This window comes from Cyprinodon variegatus, unplaced genomic scaffold, assembly GCF_000732505.1.
Source record: "Cyprinodon variegatus isolate N-32 unplaced genomic scaffold, C_variegatus-1.0 Scaffold15, whole genome shotgun sequence".
Taxonomy (NCBI): Eukaryota; Metazoa; Chordata; class Actinopteri; order Cyprinodontiformes; family Cyprinodontidae; genus Cyprinodon; species Cyprinodon variegatus.
The window spans coordinates 1,293,595-1,314,556 of NW_015150468.1; the positions used below are offsets into that span (position 1 = coordinate 1,293,595).

A 20,962-nucleotide genomic window follows, 5' to 3' on the forward strand; every position below is an offset into this window, starting at 1 on the left:
ATCCTCTTCCATATTCTCCACACATTTGCTGTGTCCTCTAAATAGATTAGATTAATGAAAAATGGGTAAATGGATAAAGGGATAAATGACAAATAGATAAATGAAAAAGAGAAATTGGGAAATTGATAATATGAAAAAAAAAAAAAATTGGTTTAATGAAAAAGCTAAATTATTTTTAATTTTTATTAATTTCACTCATTTTCTTCATTTTTTTAATTTATTTTACTCATTTTTTATTTATTTCACCCATTTATTTATTTAATTTTGGCTGAAATGGCCCTCCATAGTATGGGTCTCTGACTGCAGCTTTCCAATAAATGACAGATTTGTGGAAGGTCTAAATAGTTAAACTAGTTAGTGCTGATTCATGTGAATTCAAAATGAACACTCATGAGTTGTTTTTGCCTATTTCAGGTCAGTACAAGTATGTCTGCTAACCTCCCAGATGACGTTCCTATTCCATACGAGGATGTGATGAACCCCTGCAGGACAAGCTATGGCTACTCTGACCCCAACTCAGGAGCTGTTCATTCACTCAGCAAACTGACCCTTCTGCTCACATTTGCTTTACAGGCTGTTATAACACTGAGAGCTTAATAAGCTCCTCAGCAGAGCCAGTTCATTAAAACAGCAAATCTTGAACATCAGAAATTAAAGCCCTTGTTTCTTTGCAGTAGTGATTTTTTGCTCTATTCTCTGTTCTGTTTGTTGCTTCATCTTCATCTGTTCTATGAGACATATGAGTTACTTAACTAATGCTCAAAGCTAAAGCTCTGACTTCCCATCCACCATGAAATAATCAAAGGATCAGTCTGCTTATTATAGACAAGTGTTTGTTTTTCTTTTTCTATTCTCAGGGAGTTTATCAGACATAACAGTTAATCCATTAAATGAAAGAGTTCTCATGTGAACAAATGGCTCCATCTAGTGTTCTCAAATAGCAACTACAATACAAGTTATATGAACCACTTGGCAGGTTTGTTTTTACTGGACAATAAAGCACAGAAATTAACAAACTACAATCAGCTGTATGAGCTTTTTTTTTTTGCAAAGGCATCACTGATTAATCACTGGAGAAGAAATTAAAATGGTTTTACGGAAGGACATTTTATGAGAACCAAGTTTGTGTTTTCTCATTTCAAATCATAAAACACATAAGGGAAAGGCTTATGTTTTTTTTTTTAAATAGGCCCATTCAAGATTCTAAGATATATCTTAGCCTCCCAGCATTTACTTTTAAACATAAGCAATTATAACCCTTTTTATAATAAATGCACTACAGTGAAATCTGGTATTCTAAAATCCCAAATAATTTAAGCATCGCCGTCGATATAGTTGATTAGTTCCATTCCTTTCTTTTCAACATACAGTTGTTAATTTTGGGAGGATAAAAGAAAAAAGTAAATGATGCATGGTTGGCACACCTTCCAAAATAAATTAATTTACCATCACTTTGCTTTTTTTTCTATTTAACTCACACTACAATGAAACACATAAATATTAGCATTAACAATGCTAGACATACATAAAACACAAAATAGTGGCTGAGGAAGATCATTTAATAAGATATAATTAAATGATAGCAAAGCACAAAAATATAGTAACTAAGGTTTTATTGACGGTCTCAAGTGTTCAAAATGGCTACTTTTTAACTTTTTTTTATTAGCAAACAGTACATGGTGCTTAAGAAAGCTTTTATTTAACCTTTATGGAGCTTTAAATTAACTTTTTAAGTAATTATGTGTAATACAAAATAAGTATTCTCTTTCTAAAAGCTGCCTTTTTCTTAACATGCATCTTCATTTCCTGCTTGTGTGAAGTTAAAACACCTGTGCTCCAATGAGCAGCCAGAGATCAGACTACTTAAATGATTAACTCTTTTCTAATTCCCTCATATCTTCGCTGCAGCACAGAGTAGTCATCCAGAATGAGCAAAAAAAAAAAACACAGTGAGACAAATTAACATTAGAGAATGGGCAGTTTTTTTATTACAATTGTTTGAAATTTATATTCAACTCCCTCTTTCATAGCAGCTCATGCAAATTAAATATGTTCAGACCTCATAATTTTATTAATATAGATTTGTTTCTGTACATTTTTATTTTCCAATAATACAGCAATGCAGTGCGGCTGATGGAAACTGCAACTCAGTATATTCTAAACACAACTTCAATGGCTGAAATGTGGCTTTTTCCTCAGACATATGAAGATATCTATATAAATTAAAATATAAGAAGGCAGTAGTTTCAGGTAAGAGTTTGGCAGTAACAGGATCTACAGATGAAAAGAAAACAAATTTCACATTGGAGACTTGCTCATGGATGAGCATCCAGCTCAGATTAGATTTTTTCTCGAATGTCTCACATACTGATATTGACATACTGCATATAATCCCGTTTTTCAAAAAACTAATCCTTTAAAAATATTTTTCTAGGTAACAACAGACAGGATGTAGATTTTTAAAGCCCAGTGAGAGCTCTTGAAATACGAACTGCAGGTTGGATGACCAAAGGCTTCAGCTAAATGTCCTGAACCACCAAATATAAGAAGTGCCTAAATCTTATTTAGCAAGAGACGGAAATAAGGTGCTATGAGGTCAGTACTTTAGATGAGTTTTCCACCTGAGGTATCTTTGGAAGAGGCCTGGAGAAAAAGTCTGAATCAGTCTGCAGTAGGAGGTTGCTCACAGGTTTATGATGCAACCTCGCTCTGTGTTTCATTTTCCTGCTCCTGTGTGTTGCTGTCTGATAGCAGGGGTGGAACAGTGGGCCCAGCAATCCTGTATGGCAAATTATCCTTGGACAACATCTTCCTGGTGGCAGAAACCAAGCGGGAATAGTTATCAGGATTGTACTCAGACGCTGGAGGCCGCGTGCACAGCAGAGGCAGACTGTCCCTGTCTGGTTGGGACAGGAAGAGAGGAGGTCGTCTCTGGTTCTCGCCCTCCTTCAGGGAGTCCGGGAGCGACTTGCGTTTGCTTTCAGGCAAGAGCATAATGCAGAGCACAGACAGGACGGCGAATGAGGCGAAGATTACGTGGTGCAGGAAGTAGCCGCTGTTATTCTGAAGCTCCATCAGGGAGGAGGCCGCCATGCCAATGCAGCCAGCTGCCATCACCAGTCCGAAACAGCCACCGCTGGTATAGAGATGGAAGGAATGAAACAGCATGAGCCACAGGCCAAAGAAACCTTCCTCTCAAATTATGACCCCAAAATTTACAACCACTGAACAGGATATACCGTCAGACCAACATGACCTGACAGCTATATTGGTTAAATCTAAAACAAAGACACTCACCGAACCACAGTCGGCATGACCTCACAGGCGAAGAAGGCGCTGAGCATGGCGAGAGCCTGAGAGAACAGCAAACCCACCACAGAGAGGACCAACACCAGACCGCCTTTGAGATCTGACAACAACAGGAGCAAAAAGCTAACTGACAAAATGTCTTTGAATTTAGTAAGCAAGTTCTCCTTCCTAGATTAAGAAGTAATTTGACTTTTTGCAAAGGAGGAAATCTCACATTTCTGTGTTCGAGGAGACGTTCTTTAAAAGCATGTAAGACCAAAATACTGAGTCACCGCATTTAAATCCTTCTGCTTTCACTATACTGGACCGACCCTATTATTTCTAAGTCAAACAGTAGAGTAAATGTCAGACAGTGGACATACACTGCGTGAGAGCAAGCAGCAGCAGCGAGGAGAGCCCAGTGATGATGGCGGAGAGCAGGAGCATTCCACGCCGACCAAAGTGATTAACAGACATGCAGATGAAGACACAAGCCAGGGCTCCTGTTATCACACGGAGGAAGTACATGAAGTAAAAGTTGTTGGAGTATAAGTGCAGGTTTCTGGTGAAGCAGTACTGGATGCCTGTTCCAATAAACCTGCAGGGTAGAGAAAGTGAAAAGTAGATCAACATCTTGAAAACCAAATGTTACTGCAGCTTAAAAGTGATTTATTCCAGGATTATGGAATAAAAAATTACATTTATGTTATTTTATCACAACCTATTTAAAGTTAGTCTAACATATATCTTTCTCTGTTGCACAGATTCCAGCTTAGTAGGACCTAAAAGCTACTAATTTTATTTTACTACAACACACAAGAGGGAAAATATATGCCACAGAGCTTTCAGATATCAGTTTTATTTCCAGGAGAAATTTAAGAAATTTGATTATACCCATATTTGTGTCAAGGATTTTACCCATACTACCTTATTTTTATGTCGAATTTATTTTTTTGATGTATTCAAAAAACAGAAAAGTTTTGGAGTTTCTAGATTTGGTGCATTTAATAGCTAACTTTTGTTAGTCTTTGGCTGAGATGATCCTACACATGTGGACAACATTGTTGGTAGCTCTTGTTTAATGACAGAAAAACCTACAAAGGTCACAGAAATAACTTGAGTGTGATAACTAAAAATCTAATCTAAAATGAATAAATGAAAGTCAAACCTTGCTTTTCAACCATAACTCAACAAAATGGTTTAACCAAAATAAGCTCATGGAACAGGCCTGGGATCTATTTCACAAAGCAGGTTTACCGAAAACTCTAAGGTATCTAAACCTGAAATCAGGGAAACTGAGTTTTACATTTTAGAAAGAGAGTTTACTCAGCCTTTGTTTCCGTTACCGTAGTAACATACTCCCCAAAGCTAACCTGGTCGGTAGCAGGTTTTCTTTAGTAAACTCAAGAGTGTCCTCTGTCTCTGCTCTCCTTACATCCAGTCACATTGTTTTATTCCCTTTTTTAGTCTGGAGATTTTTGTCATAGTTTTGTGAATAAAAAAAAATTTATTCAGAAGAAATAGAAATTATAGACAAGAATGTTAAAGGTAAAGCCTATAAGTGAGGTATATATACTACCTAGTTACCTATACTTATAGACTTTACCTATAGGTAAAGTCTATAAGTATAGGTAAAGCCTATCTTCCCCACTCCCATTAGACTGCTGATGTTTTGTAAAATGGGTTATTTTATTGTATTTTATCATTATAAAAAAACTGAAATGTTAGAACTGTAAATTTACAGTCATATGTTTATATTACTGTTTTTATATATATTTTTTTTACTATTTCTCAAGGCTGCACTTTAAAAAATGAAATTGTCTAGAGAGCTGTTCTTAACGAAATTTCTTTTTGTTTTACACTTGTGTATACAAAATGACAAATACATCTGTCTAAGTCTAAGACCATCTCCAAGCAAAATGTAGTCCCTGTGACTGTATTTGCAGACACAGTTGTGCTTGACAGTTTAGACACCCTCCCATTAAAGAAAATGAGAAATTCACAATAGTAATACGAGACAGAATAGAACTTTTTGCCAATACACATTAGCTCCATGTTCACAGAAGAAAAATATAGGCATTTATTCCTATTCATTGAATTTTTATTATTGCCTTTGTGAGAATAAAGTTATTTTGGGTTTTTTCATTCATTAAACGAGTGATACTAACAATTTTGTCCCCAGGTGTATAAAGGGAAAACTGACCAGGTCCAATAATTGGTGATAAATCAAAACTTTATGGAAGGCAGACATTTAAAACCAAAGATTTGTGGAAAAGAAAGAACTCACAGAGTGAAGCTGAGAATGAGACAGTTCTTCCAGATAACACGGGTCTGTCGTAGCTCCAGGACTGAATAGTACCTTGGCTGGAGGTCTTCTCCATATGCAGAATCTATTTCTTAAAAAAAATAATTTAAATTCAGTTCATAAGCTTTTTTTGAGGGGAATCAATGCATAAAGGGTCAAAACTATTATTATTTTAATCATTGTTAATATGTTTTTGAAATATAATTTTTTATTCATTTGTTCAAAATGTCTCTTCTAAACAAATCACAAAGCAAAAGATATAAAAAAAATAATTACATACTATGTACATGTGTCAAAATCGTAAGTAATATGAGGAGTATACTGGAAAAAAACATAAGGAAAAATTGTCTGAAACTGATGCTTTTTCTTCATGGTATTAGTTAATTATACTACTGTCAAAATAATAATGATGATAATAATAATATGAATGAAAACAGAGCCCTGCTGACAATCATGTTGAACCTTAAAATAAAAAAGTGTCCATTCATATCAATAATCAAGTGAGAAAACTGCCACATAACTGAGTTCTGCACGAGTAGTCGCCATCTGGTGGTTACTCTAGGAAATACAGTTTGGCGCATAATTTTAATTCAGAAAAGCTTCTGAAACAACATAAGGTGTGGTGAATATTTTAAAACTACAAACTCTGCGAAGACTACATCATATAAATGTGTTGTATAAATGTTTAATAGAGCTTTAAACATAAAAAAGCTGTAGATTAACATATTAAAATGTTTAATTAATGAAAATGAAAAATAAAAAAACACTGATGAAATAGAATGAAAAGTTTTGAACCAGCTGCATGGGCTTGTGTGAAAATGAGCCTTCCATACTTCCATACACAGCTCCACTTAGGTCTGATTAAAAAAAAAAAAAAAAACTGCATTTTGATCATTGCTACACATCTTGGATTAATTAGCTAAAGTATTTAAGCATATTTGAAAATGGAGGACCTAAATTCTTTCCTTTATTCCTCTCAAAACATTGACATAACCCAAAGCAAGAAAGAAACAAACAAACCGAGCTGCACATATAGATGTGTTACCGGATAACAGGGTTTCCCCAGGATACATCTCTTCCTGGAGACAAACGCCATTCCTGGTGGTGAACTCCTGCAGGCTCCTCTTGGCCTGGGGAATGTGATCTGTGGCCAGCAGCCAGCGAGGAGACTCAGGAAAAACTGATGCACAGCTGAGGAAAACAACTCTGTTATTATTTTGTAGGGAGATAACTGGTGTTCAAACAATTATCTCCCAACAAGTCAACACTATAATCAATCTAAATAAAGCCGTTGAAACCTTTGATGAATACAAATTCCTAAACCTTGTTTTTAAATGCTTGGATGTCCCTGCTGTATTTCTGAAATTCAATAATGATCTAATCTAAAGGCATTGTTAAAGACTGAAATAATGAGGGATTTTCTTCTTCAGGACTTTGTGGAATTAACTGAGAGTTTTGAAGAACTTAAAAACCTTCATCATCAGCATCAAGCTGGGAAATAAAAGCATTTGCTCTGATCAGGACTCACCACCAATAGGAGAGTAGCAGAAGCAGAGGCAAAGTGGTCACAGCCTGGAGAATTGGCCAATCATGACAGAGAGCGGCAAAGCCTGGCAACAGCAGCTCCGCAGAGACTGTGAAGAAGCCGCCGATCATGGCAACCATGAGGCGATGGGGAGGGTCAGACAGCTCCAACCCTGAGACGGAGAAAGGCGGTAAACAGAGAGGATGAATGAGAGTCAACCAAAGCATCCGCAAATAAAACATATCTGTGTGGAGCAAATATCGCTCCAGTCAGGAAAGCCTGTTTCCCCTCATTTGCACAGAAAAATTTGAACATTTCCTGCCATATTAAGCAGTATAATGCTCTAAGAGCGGCACCATCATTCCGGGTTTTATTGGGCAGATTTTCTCTTTTGATAGCTACTCATTGTGATTCTTAAAGGTAATGCATCACAACAAGGGGTTTATCTAAAAAAAAATTGCTTTTGAAACTCTTCACATGTTAAGCCACCTCTCTATCCTTGCAGCTCTGAGTGGATTTTTTGAAAAATCCCAATTTTGGGGGCAAAAATAAACATTTTACCATGAGTTAACCATATTCTACGGGCTAAATGAAGGTAACTGAGGGATGTGTATGTCTCTACTGAACATTAGCCTTCTTCCTCCCAGCTCCCACGCCGTGTGTGGGGGGTTTGGGAGGCTCTCATTCCCAGCTTCCACCCCTGCCTGTTGTCCTGTCCTGTTATTGTAGTCTGCTATTTGTGAGGAAGCTGCTTAGGAAGATCATCATAGAGGAAACTTTCCCCTCTGCGCTCCTGAGACCACCATGACCTGACGTCAGTTTGAAAAAATGAAGCTCATCTGGAACAGATGAGCTCTGACCCTACAGGAATGTGGGAGTATGTCAAAGGCAGATAAGAAATAGGCTTAACGGTTATCCAACATTTCAATATGAAGCATTACATCTTTCTACCAAGAAAAATCCTGAGTCTTTAATGTTATGTTGAACCCTTAGAGGCTACATGTTCAGAAGATCTGAGGTTTTGTCTGAATGTAACAGATTAACAATGTTTGTGTCTGATCAGGACCCTGATGACAGATAAGGTTGTATTGATTTTTCTGACAATCACTTGTTACAAAACCAAGATGATGGACTGAGACAAATTGCTCCAGCTTAGAAAGCTGAAGCTATAAAGATGATGACTTCTATAACAGATTAAAACTCTAAACGCGCCTCAGAAGGCACAGTAGAGGAGGAAACAGCAAACTAAGGATTCTCATAGCCACCAGGAGACAACTAAAACGCCTTGGAATGTTGGAAATCAATAATATGATGCTGCCACTCCCAATACTTTATGAGACCAATGGTTTTCTTTGGTTTGCAAGTTTAAAATTTCAAATATTTAGATGGTGAAAAAGGCCAAATTCTTTTTTCCATCCACCTGATGGTCACTGCAAACTACCATCAGGCTTTTTTCATTGTTTTTAAAGCATTTGAGAAAATAAACCAAGAAAAACAAATATTAATAATAATATACAGAGGCTGAGATATTAGATATATCCCACCGACATGTCATTAAGGTAATGGGTGCAAGGTTAAAAAAGGTTTAAAAGGTTTTCCTGTCACAAACAGGAAATGTTGCACCAATATCTTCTGGGTTTTCTGCAGATCTACAGAGAATGGAGTAATGTATTGTTTCCCCACTGCCTATAATCAAAATTTAAAATAAAAACACAAGAGATCATGGTACGAGTTCCTTACTGTTATTTAAGGTGACACCAATTTAAAACTGCTGTTGGGGAAAGAGAGGCAACAGACTGAGGACTTGCTGCAGGACAGCAGCTTGTCCAACAAATTAAAAGATCAGCTCGTTATGTTTGTGTTACTTTATAAAAGAGTAGAAACTCCAATTACTAAAGGCTCCATATTTTGAGAATAATTCCTTATCATCCTAAAAACAAAAGACAATTTTATGTCACCAATTTGACAGTACATGACTTATCAAATGTGTGAAAATCAAAAGTGATAATACCACATTATAATGATACCATTATAATTAGTTTTTTTTCTTTTACGTTGATTTGGGGAGTGATGTTTGGTGATCTGTTTTAGTTAAAAATGTTATGTTTTTCTTTCATTTTTTTGTGCAACCAGGATTCATGATGCAGTCAGAATGGTATGTTTTAAACAACCCCATCATTAAATAAGAATCTCATACTGGCAAAGGCACAGCACTTAATACATTTGAGGCTTTTATTTATTTATCTAAGATCTTTATGTAGGGAAACTTGTTATGTTACTTCTTAGTTTAGTCTCTTTGTACAATGACTGTCTGTATTTTAACCTTTATTTATAAAATCTAATCTATTCCCTCTTTTTAAACAGCACGAAACCTAATGAAGCCAGTCTTAAAACATTGTGTGTTTGGAAAACCAGCTGTTGTTTCATGATTCATTTTAGCATTTCTTATTCATTTACATGATATAGGTTTAGTCAAAACTAAAGGTGTATATTCACAGGTTTATTTAACAGCCATGTTTATTTTAAGGTAACTAATGGCAAGAAAATGATCAACACAAACAGGTTTAACAACGTTAAGGAAAATCCCCAGGTCATGTGTGAGTGCGTCATATTCACTGCATCCACCCTATGATTTTAGTCCTAATTCAATCATCTTTCTATTGGTTTGACGGGTGGGTTTAATTGAAACCTTTTAGTCTATTAGTGAAGCAAATCACACAGAGAAGATCTTTGTTATGAAGTCATGGTGGACAAGACGACAGAGAAAGGGGCATACTGGCGATTATCCTACAGATCTACTGTTCTATGTCTGAGATGCTGCTTAGGTATCAGATTTATTCAATGAGATGAGCTGCAGATGGACCATAAAACTGCATTTATCTTATATTTCATACAAGAATAGTAGCATTTTTTGTTACTTAAAATCATTTAACTAAACTTTCTCATTTAATGGATTGTTTACTGTTTGACAGAAGCACGATGTGTTGTGTTTATATTTGTGCCCCCTGAATTGAACATCAGATAAGATTGATAAGAAGGTTTAGTATGTGCTAGCAGGATTTTCTCTCATCACTTTAGGTTTTTATTTGCTTAGTTCCTTTGTTAAATACTAAAACAAACTTAATGTTACATTAAGTTGTTTGAAAGAGTTAAATTGACCAGTCATGGTGCTGAAGCTGGCTGCAGAGTCATAGGTTTTAGCAGAAATAACGATGTTTAAGCACCGTCTATATGTTTTTAAACACAGTTTATTTAGGAGGTACACTCCAGAGGCATAGATTTGTCCATTCCTAAACCAGAATGGAATTGAGATAATTTTTAAATTATGGACATCAAACTGCATCCAAGTCTCAACCTTCTGGTCCAAACCTTCATCCTCAAAAAAAACAACAAAAAAACAGCTTACTGATCATCCGGCTAAATGGAACTACAACAAACAGTGTTCAACAGGAGAATGATCCCAAGAAAAAACACAATATGTATACTTCTGCTATCTCATGTGCTCGTGAATCGTCCTGGGCCTCAACCCTAGTACTGTGCCAATTCACAAGAACAAGAAGACCGAGAACGGACAGAGTCCCCGAATGTTGTTCTCGCCCCTCCCAACTTACAGAGGGTGCATCAGAGCAGACTTGTCCATTCTAGAGATTGACAGCTGTCCCAGCATGCACTGCGGCAGCAGCAGATTTCAGTGGAGCGCTCACAGAGCTCAGAGTATTAAGTTAAAAGTTCTCTTTTCTGTTGCTGTTGTTCAATAAAAGTACATTTTAAGATCATTTGAGGCGAGAACATTATACTTTTAAGCATCACTATATGGTCCATTTTAATCTGATTTAATGCGTTTTTTGAAAAAGAAATTACGAAGTTCAGAGGGCCGTGGCAACCAGCGGGGCTCCGAGGCTAATGGCAGACAGGGCTAACCACAGCCCATCTGCTGCAGCCCTGTCTCGGCATAGTCGTATGTGAAGAACCGCTTGCTCTGATGGCAAGTTTTTTGTTTTATTTGGCAAAATGTTCATTTGATTTGTGTTTATCTGACTGTGTTAATTATTATTTCCTAAATAAATGAAAAAAGTAAAAATTTATTATTATTTAGAGACTGTTAATAATAGGAGGTGAAAAGCAGCTGACGAGGTGAGCATGTGGTGACGTCACGAGTACGCTTCTGAACTAAATAACCCATATTTCTGCAGCAAGCTCCCGTGCTCCCCAAGTCCAGACTTGGGGAGAACGGGACTATGGACTTGTGTCCGTACTTGCATTCTTGTGAATTGAGAAACGGCCAATGACTAATGTAATGAATACTGAATAAATGAGTCAAACTTACTGAGAATATAGGAAGAGACAAACACTCCAGCGAGCATGGCACCTTGGCAAAGACGCAGCAGCAGAAACACCACCACACTGTTGGATAGACACACCGCCACCCCAAAGAGACTGGACAAGCTGATGGAGAGGAGGAAACCACGGCGACGTCCCAACCTGGAAACCAATCACAATGCAAATAAATGAATTTAAAAGTGACCAAACTCTATGACATAGATGATTTTTAATTATTTTTGTATTTTTCATTTTTGTGGAACAGTACCTACCAGTCACATAATGAACCCAAAAAGACATATCCCACAATCCATCCCATCATGAAGCAGATCTGCTGCAGGGGGATCTTCCAGGAGTTGTCACAAACCAGATTCCACTGCAGAGGTGGAAACAAACCAAACATGTAATTACGCCTCAATGCAGAGATAAAAACAAGCGGAAATGTTTGCGTGCTGTCTAGTAAGTTATCTCAAGATACTGCATGAATAGTTTGTCACAAAACAATCACAGCCCGTTTAATTCCTGGCAAACACAGACAATAAGGGGAGCAACTATTAAAATGCTAATCAAAAGCTGTCATGTGATAGACCTGATGAAAATTATCAGAGAACATCTGGCAAGCTGTGACCAAAATGTCTGTGGGAAGCAGGAATGCGGATCCTGTTTGTTATCGAGTTAGGATTCCTGCTGACTGCGTTATTAAATTATAAAGAAGTCGTGCTTAAAGTGGCGCCTGACTCGTACTACCCAATGCCAGCAAAGTTTGTCTCTTTAAATTCCAGCCCTCCTCCATTATACGCACAAAAGTGTGGAACGGATACAACTGAATCCCTGTAACTTTACATCTAATTCTACGCTAACAAGATTAAACATACTAGGAAAAAAACGACCTTAAAATCTCAACTACATGTAACATTAGAAAGAGAAAAAAAAAGAAATTTATATTTGCAGAAACTGATATTGTCTTCTTAATGTTTTAAAATTATTGCCATTGCTTGATTGATCTAATACTGTGCAGCCTGAAAAACGTTAATAAAAACAAGGATGTTTTTTTTTAGCAGGGACAGAGAAATGGTGGAATTTTAAAGAAGCAACATAAAGACCAGATCTAACCTGAAATATATCTGCTTTAGCAGAACTCTGACCAATTAAACAAGAGAATGAATACAAATACGACTCAAAGTGTCCAACATCAAGCCAAAAGTTGACTGCAAAACATGATGAGGACTTTAAAGGAGTGCTGAGTATAAGTTACTGCCATCTAATGATGATAACTGGCAAAAAATTAAAAGCTGAACATTTGTTCTTTAAGGGATACCCTAGATAATGTAATCTATTGTTTAAATTCAATTATAATTCTAACTTTTGGATGAAAATTTGATTTGATTACAAGACCTTCTTTTTCTGTGAACAGCTACAAACTAGTGTTGCTCCAATGCCATTTTTTGCCCTGATACCTGGCTGTGCAGTATCAGCCGATGCCGATACCCTCTGTTTGAAACTGATGTGTGTATATGAAGAACTGCATAGTACATGGATGTAAAATAATTGCCATCATGGCTTTATCAAGCTGCTGCCTACCTTTGTGAAGCAGGAAAAAGACTAATACAAAGTGAATTTTATTGCCTAGCTGGAATGGGTGACAATAGTTAAATAAACTTTTGGCTCTCAAAATGGTATTGGTGCCCTATTTGTTGGTACTTGCCGATACCGATGCCACCATTTTAGCGCTGGATCAGAGCCCCGTCCGATACAAGTATCAATATCGGTGCAACACTACTACAAACACCCCCATACATGTGGATCTTTATAGAGCTGCTGATGCAGTGCACAATATCACAGCGATCAGGGGCGGAGCTAAAGAATGGCCTGCGGTGGCCATGCTCACCCCCTCAGGTGACCTCTTGTCCCTTTGTTGATGTAATTAATCCATCTTTGGAACAAGCAGTTGCCCTCTATACCAGGGGCTTGCGGAAGTAAAACTCACAAGTGGAATTTTTTAATCGCTGACTCCGTCCTACTATGCTAACATCAAGATCTTTAAACTGACAATATAAAAACAGCAATTATTTTTTCTTTTAAATATACGACCATTTAAAATGAAAAAACAACATTTTAGCTATTTTTAGAACTAGTTCTTGTGTTTTATTGAGAATAAAGGAAATTCTTGTGTCTTACTCGTCCTCATTTTTTTATGTACTTTCAGAACAACAGGTAAACCAATTGAATGGGTATGATTATGTGATTTTTATGATGTTTATACTGTGATAAATTTATCAGCATAAATGTAAATATGCTGTCTAAATATGAATATTAATGTAGGTTTACGTGTTAGGGAGGGATCATAAAAATGTTGTCTGTCTTCAGTGATTTATTTAGATGTTGAATTCCTGTTGGTAAAATGTCGATTGACCCTGAACTGGTTTTGTATCCTATTAGTTTTAGGCGACCCCCACAGCAGAACATTGATCCCTGCCTGCCTGACCACTCCTATGGAAACGTTCCTGTCTCCGTCAGTGACATTTTTTTCCCCAGTGGGATGCATGCTTTAAACAATGTTGTGCTATGTGCTACTTTTTTCCGTTCTTCAAGGTTTCCCTTTGTCCCTGCATATGACACAACGGACACAGGAAGCTGTTGTTGGGGAGGGAGGGGTTAAGGATCTCCGGAAGGGAACAAGAGGGCTTCAACTTCCAAGCCCTACAGAAGATCACAGAAAAACAATGGCTGAATCATAAACAGGCCCCTAAACACTTCCCCTGAGCACTAACCCTGCGTTTGCCGGATACCGTGGAAGGTCCTCCACATTAAGGGCCGTCCTAAACCGCATTCTCTGTAGGGCCAGCGGACCTTTTAGTCCCTAAACAGCGAGTCTGCATCAGTGCAGGCTCCCTGTAATTTGGCAGCGGGTGTAACAGTGAACTAAATCAGAGGAAAAACATGCAGTCAAATATATATATATCGCTGGTTTGCTGACAGAAAATCAATAGTTAAGAATACAAAAAAAAACAATCCATAATTAATCGCTAAGGGGAATGACCTCTTTGAAGAGCTTTTCTTTATTGCATATATTTATTTTGAAGAAAGGGCTAAAGGTTTTATGTCATGTCAACCTCCCCCACAGAGCTGTGGAGCATGTGGCATCACTCTGTTGCCATAGAAACGACTACATTCCTTTTGCATGGGAGGGAGGAGGCTGCTACTCCTTAATGACCCCCGCCTAAAATAAGGGCGCCTTCCGGAGCTGTGAGTGTGGCTTCACTGGGAGTGACAATTGATAGTTAAGGGTTTCTGCTTAGGGGCGGTTTGGGATTCAGCCAATGATTAGAGAAACAAGCAGTAGGCGGAAACGACTTGTAATTACCTTCTTGTGCTTGTCAGGGAAAGCTCTGTGGAGTTTAATTTGATCAATACAATAACCATAAATTAAAACAGTTTGCATTAAGTCCTTTAAGCCAGAGGCGTAGCCAGAAAATTTTTATAAGGGTGGCCAGGCAATAACCAATATACACTGAGGGGTGGCCCGAAGTAGATAGGCACCAAAATCTCAGGGTCAATCTACACTGTTCCAACAGGAAAGTTAACAAGCAAAACATCCATATTTTCTAAATAAAGACAAACTATAGTTTCCTACAGCCTTTGCTAACAAATAGATGACTATATCTAAACATCCATGCTTTCTAGATAAAAGGTATAGTGGATAAAATTCTTTCAGGTTTGAGTTTTGGGGTGAACATCTTTTCAATTGTCATTACTTCCCTACTTTTATCAATAATCCTTCTGCATAAAATTAATATTACAACTGCTAATATCTACATAAACTGATTATTTAATAAGTTTTTATTAAAACAGTAATTTATCTATGACTTAACCAAAGACTCCAAAGATGCACAATTTTCTCTTTACCCCATAAAACACAAAATCTAGTTCTGAAAAGAGCAGGAATTCTGTACTTATCATCTTTAATTGTTAACATATGAAAAATGTAAATGTTTTGAATATTCCACTTGAGAGTATTAGAGGGAAAAAATGGTAGGCATGACCAAAGATTGGCTAAAGGTGGCCATGGCCACCCCTGGCCCACCCATCTAGCTCCGCCACTGCTTTAAGCGGTTCTCACAAATTTTTGCAGACAAGGGTGCAGCATCAAGTAGCAAAACAAAAAAAAGATAAAGATCCTGGTTGTTTATACAAGTTGCACGCCACATACTTAAAGTAAACACGGTGTCTGTGTCCAGGGATCTTTTAAATCCTCAGAATCATGCATGTTCTACTAGATTCATCTTGACTCATAAGAAGCAGTTTTCCACAGATCATAAAGGAGAGTGGGAAGGATAGATTTAACATTTAACCTAAACCTGAGGAGCAAATATTGACTGGAAGCTGACATAATTTAGGACACATGAGATAAACTGGTGCACTTCTGCTGAAGCAGGACAAAAGAATTCAATCATCTAATCTGTTGGGTTACATAACCTGAGGATCCAATTTGTTTTTTCTTTTGAGAACAAAACTGATAATAAAAGACAGAATAAGTTTATTTGTATTTGTTTTTTACTCTTTCTTCTTTCAACCAGCAGTAGTAAACCTGATAACAGCCTCCTACCTCTGTGACAATGTTACCCTGAAGTCCCACCAGAGAGGAGAACTCCCAGCCTTTGGTACAGGGAACCGTCTCCCGCGGGACTTTTCCGGACAAGTCGGAGAAGTTTGCGGGATACTTGTAGAGCTGACAGTGGCTGAGGCCGGAGCCGTTCACCCAGGGGATGGTGAGGTTCATGTAGCCCTGCTTGGAGTAGTTGCTGAGCATGAAAGAGGAAGGCAGCAGCCTCTGGTCCGGCCTGCAGTGGTATGTGTTCGGCATTAGGGTGTAAAAAACGTCGCTGTAGAAGTTCAGCACCACTGCAAAGGTCGGGAACCAGCTGAACACGACCGCCACCCGGTTGTAGCGTCCGTAACCTCCGGTTCGAGGGAAAATCTTCGCCTCGAAATCCATGGGAAGGCAGCAGCTGGCGGAGGCAGACGCGCCTGGTTCCCGCTGCGAGCGCGCGGCGCAGAGCGCAGGTAGACGGCGGGGAGGGGGCGGGATCTGCGGGGTCTGCGGGTCAGAGAGAGCAGCATGAGGGGGAGCGCCTTCTGACACCTGCTGGGTGATTCACAGGATGTCCTGATATCAGCTGGGAAATATTGATTCATAACCGCAAAGAAACAGCTGATCATCTTCATTGGCCCTCATCAGGTGACTGGAACCAGCAGGTCAGACAGGTCCAACTCACTATACAGCATTTTTATATATAAAAAAAAAAATACAAGAAAACAGAATGACCTTATTTATGTGTGCTTAGTATAGTGGTCTGGAACTGCTGTCTAAATTTTGATACTAAGCTGGAATTTATGATTAAGATACCAGCCATCTTTTTCTAGACAGGGGCCAACACCCCTGTAGTATTGGCCCTGGCCCCTGTACTAAAATCATACACTACAAAAAAATTTCCTCTTGAAATAAATGTATTTTATCTTTATTTGAGCAGACATGTAAGATACCCATGAAGTAAAATGATTTACGTTTAAGATAATAAAACAAAAACAACTTCAACATCTTATTTCAAGTGGATAATTTGTCAATGTTGTATTTTAAGGGAAGATCATCTTATTTACATGCTCAATTTAAGAGCAAATAGGCAGATTTTAAGAATTTTCTATTTTTTTAGATTTCCAAAAAAGTAAAAAAAAAAAAAACAAAGGACTCCCTGATTCCTAAGAGACCAAAATAAGTTTTTGAGCTGCTCTGTAAAACTTAGAACTCAATGTAATTCCTGACATTTTGAATTGAAAAAGCTTCCTGGAAGGAAGGTAAACGTCTTCAAACTTGAAAAAAAAGTCCAGTGGATTGTTTTTTTTTTAAAGACTTTTTTGGAATGACTGACCTGGATTACTGAGAATTTTCACCTACATACTTTCTTAAATCAGTTCTTGGCCGTATAATACTAAACAATTTCATATGATGATATGTGCTGACAGAGGACACCCTAACTGATTCGCTCCTTGGAACAATTCAATATTTCAGTCTTCCAAGTTATTCAATCATTTAGAGAATACAGTACGCTTTAAGCTTCAGTTGTACTACGATAAGTTATCTGTTAGGTTAGGTGTCTGCAAACTTGGCTTTGTGACTCACCTAATATATTAAACAATGTGCTTTTGCCTTGATTTTTTATTTTTCAATTTTGTATTTTTCTTTTGTCTTCTTCTGGGCCCCCATGAACAAACACTGGCCCCATCGGTAAATTCCATCTGGAACCACCACTGTCAGCAGTCCTTTTATTGCTTAAAGCTGATCACTGCGCAGAGGCGCAGCCAGACATTTTTTACAAGGGTGGCCAGACAATAACCAATATACACTGAGGGGTGGCCGAAAGTTGATAGGCACCAGAACCTCAGGGTCAATCTACACTGTTCCAACAGCAAAACATCTATATTTTCTAAAAAAAGACTAACTTTACTTTCCTTTTTTTCTGTTTGCTCCATGGAAGCTCCACCCTGCCTGTCTCCGTCTCTAAATCAACTATTTCTGCTGTGAACTTATATTCTAATAGAGCCATTAATGCCTTTTGATCTCCTTTCCAATAAAAGTGTTTCTTTTTTTTCCTACTGTATCTGCTTTCTGTTCATTCAGCTCTCATTTTGCTAAAGGAGGAGACCAGTCATTCACAGCCTGCTTCTGTCTGAACTTTCTTCCCACTGTTACTACGCTTGTCCTGCATGAGGAAATGCTGTTGTTCAAATTATCAGTGTGATCGGCTCTGTCTCCTGAGAGAGCTAACGTTTTGTAAATAGCACATGATGAACTGACTTTGATGCACTATGTAATTGTCTCTATTGTGAATATACGTCTTGATGCTATTTGAATTAATTTAATAGGTTTGTGTTGAACAGGATTTCCTCTAACTGCAGATGAAAACCGATGTGAGATGGCATTTGCTTTAGTTTCTCAGTAGACTAGTAAACTAATGTTTTTACTTATGTATCTTAATAGAACTTATTTGACCAAATGTCTCATTTAGAGCTGGAAGGCTGATTTAATATTATAACGGGACATTTTCAAAGATTTAAAGGATTTTGTACATGAACAATAAAAAATAATTAACCTTAAAATAAAAATGCTTTTATATTGAAAGGCTGAATTTAACAAAGAAACCAACCGTATTAAGAAAAAAAAAATGCAAATAATGAAAATGTTTAAGTAAAAGAGAAACTGAGAGCATGGTATTCAGAGCTATATGTCTGACGCAGCATCTGTAGGCTATGTTTAGAAATTCCTCACACTAATAAATTTCCTTTTAGCAGATGACTCACATTTGCTTCATGTGACCATGAGACTCGGAGCATTAAATTACTGGATCAAGTTGCAGGGAAAGCTCCTCTGAGCCATGACAGGATCCAAAACAGGTTGTTCTACAATGACAAAGCAGTTTTTTTTGTTTTGTTAGTGCAGTGTTACGATTATTTGACTGGCCATGTTTGCTTAAGATTAGTCATGTAATAATGACAATTATATCACTTAGGGCTAGTTGACATAAGGATTGCAGGACAGACACAACATGGGACGGATATGGAGGCCATGGGGTTTTTTATTCCTTCAGAAAGTGAAAGACTTCCTACCAAGGGCTGAATAACAGAAAGACGTCTCTTGGATTTCCTAAAATCCCTCCAATGATTGTTGGCCAATCTAAAGGTTTGAGGCTGACATGGATTTTTTTTTTTCATCAAGAACTTTAATGTTTGGGATAATTTTTGACTGAGATAGAAAACACTGCAGAAGACGAGCTTATGGATCACTCTGAGAGACAGTGACACATCAGTCTGTTAGTCTAACTCACTTTTTTAACCACAACTGTGACTGTCTGTGATGTTTTTACATAAGGGAAGCAGATTACTTTCCTCCTTAAATCTAGAGCGTTATATTGGTGCTTTCCTGGCTCCCCTTATCCTCGCTTTAGACCAACAGAAACTCACTAGATGTCCTCAATGACTCAATAAATGGTTGCTGTGGCTGCAATATCAATTAATTGTTGCAATCAGAGATGACAAGCAAAGAGCACAAGCACCACTCCAAGAAAACTACTCTTGTAAATGCATTTGTTTAAACTCCCAGCCAGATATGGAAAGGCCCACTGAAATGACAGTGAGAAGGACGAAATAAATAGAATAGAAATAGAAATAGAAATAGAAAAGTTGTCAGAACTCAAAATGTTAAGGCAGCACCATTCAACAATTTCTTTTAATCTGGGACTTTATAATCTGTTTTATTGCAACTTGTATGATCTTTTTCCAACTTATGTGAAAGTAGTGGTAACTAAGATAATGTCATGATTTAATTACAAATCTTAAGTTCTTACTTAAACATTATACGTTTATTTAGAGCTTATTGCACATTTTTACCCAACCCAAACAGTAGGTCTTGAATCACCAACCTCTGCGATTGCTCCAAGTAGCAAATGCGGTGCTCGCTAAGCACTAGACCACAATTTCTGATTACTGGTAACTTATAGGTCAACTTTAAACTTCAGAATGAAATAACATGCTGTAATAACACCATATCTATAGTTTAGTTTGTTGTTGTTAGAATTGAACATTAAAAGAACATTGAGTCTTTAACTCGAAAGCAAACTCCAAATTTCCCAGATTTCAAACAAAAAAACATGAAGTTAGCTGAATTTTCCCCTTTTGAAATTACCCACAACTTGTGTGTGTGTGTATATATATGTATATATATATACATATATATACACACACACACACACACACACACACACACACAGAGTGGTGGCCTAGTGGTTAGGGCTTGGAATCCTGAAGTTGTGAATTTGAAACCCACTACCACAGACTACCTCTCTGAGCAAGACCCTTAATCTCCGATTGGTCCCTGCACACTGCAGTGGCAGCCCAATGCTCCCCAAGGGAATGGGTTAAATGCAGAGTTCATTTCTCCATTGTAAGATCAATAACGTTCCAATTATTATTTTTTTTTTTTAAAGGTGTATGTACTGGCAACTCACACACCTACCAACTACTTTGATTTTCTGAACAGACTTGAATAATTGTCCCTATAATTGTGTAGAAAAAGGTTTAAGTGTTTCTATTTAACAGTATATAGTTCATCATGAGAAAATAATATAATTATAAAAGCAAAAATAAAAAAACAGCACATCTCTTAATATTTAAAAATTTTATTAACGAACATAATCTCTGAGGAACAACAGCAGTTCTCGCGCTCTCTGTACATGCAACGGTAGAAAATAACAATTTAGAATTTTTACTTTTCAGTTTTAACCCCCCTCCCCCCTTTCCCACACGTTCATTTTCTCTCATTAAAATTTTTTTTTGCCTTTTTTTTCTTGAACTTTTTTGTTTGTTTTTTTTTTTTTGCAGGAAATCAACAACAGCTGGAGGTGAAAGTACTGAAAGTTCTGTTACAGCACTGACGATAGCATCCTCGTAGACCAACCCTCCAAAACCCCTTT

The 20,962-nt window shown here is 37.4% G+C and overlaps 2 protein-coding genes across 2 annotated transcripts in view; one reads left to right on the forward strand and one right to left on the reverse strand.

The window, feature by feature from the left end:
• dpep1 (dipeptidase 1 (renal)) overlaps positions 1 to 978 on the forward strand; it is a 10,168-nt gene extending 9,190 nt beyond the window's left edge. Inside the window, exon 10 of the mRNA XM_015384475.1 lies at positions 415 to 978. Within this exon, the coding sequence (XP_015239961.1) occupies positions 415 to 597 (183 nt within the window). The 3' untranslated portion in view covers positions 598 to 978. The remainder of the gene's footprint in view (positions 1 to 414) is intronic.
• A 1,005-nt stretch (positions 979 to 1,983) lies between these two features.
• Positions 1,984 to 16,491, reverse strand: slc22a31 (solute carrier family 22 member 31). Its single transcript, XM_015384109.1, has 9 exons — positions 16,045 to 16,491; positions 11,711 to 11,814; positions 11,446 to 11,600; positions 7,122 to 7,290; positions 6,639 to 6,784; positions 5,576 to 5,684; positions 3,672 to 3,886; positions 3,298 to 3,409; positions 1,984 to 3,136 (listed from the first exon to the last, which is right to left on the reverse strand). The coding sequence occupies exons 1-9, from the start codon at positions 16,432 to 16,434 to the stop codon at positions 2,692 to 2,694; spliced, it is 1,845 nt and encodes a 614-aa protein (XP_015239595.1). The 5' UTR covers positions 16,435 to 16,491; the 3' UTR covers positions 1,984 to 2,691.
• Positions 16,492 to 20,962: the final 4,471 nt, after the last annotated feature.

Bases quoted from the DNA above. Each gene is read 5' to 3' on its own strand.
- slc22a31 (XM_015384109.1), bottom strand. From the start codon at position 16,434: ATGGATTTCGAGGCGAAGATTTTCCCTCGAACCGGAGGTTACGGACGC. The intron at 7,291-11,445 runs GTAAGTTTGACT...TCTCCGTCTCAG, and splicing joins TGTCTCTTCCTATATTCTCA to GGTTGGAGCTGTCTGACCCT. The intron at 6,785-7,121 runs GTGAGTCCTGAT...TGTTTTCCTCAG, and splicing joins CTGCTACTCTCCTATTGGTG to CTGTGCATCAGTTTTTCCTG.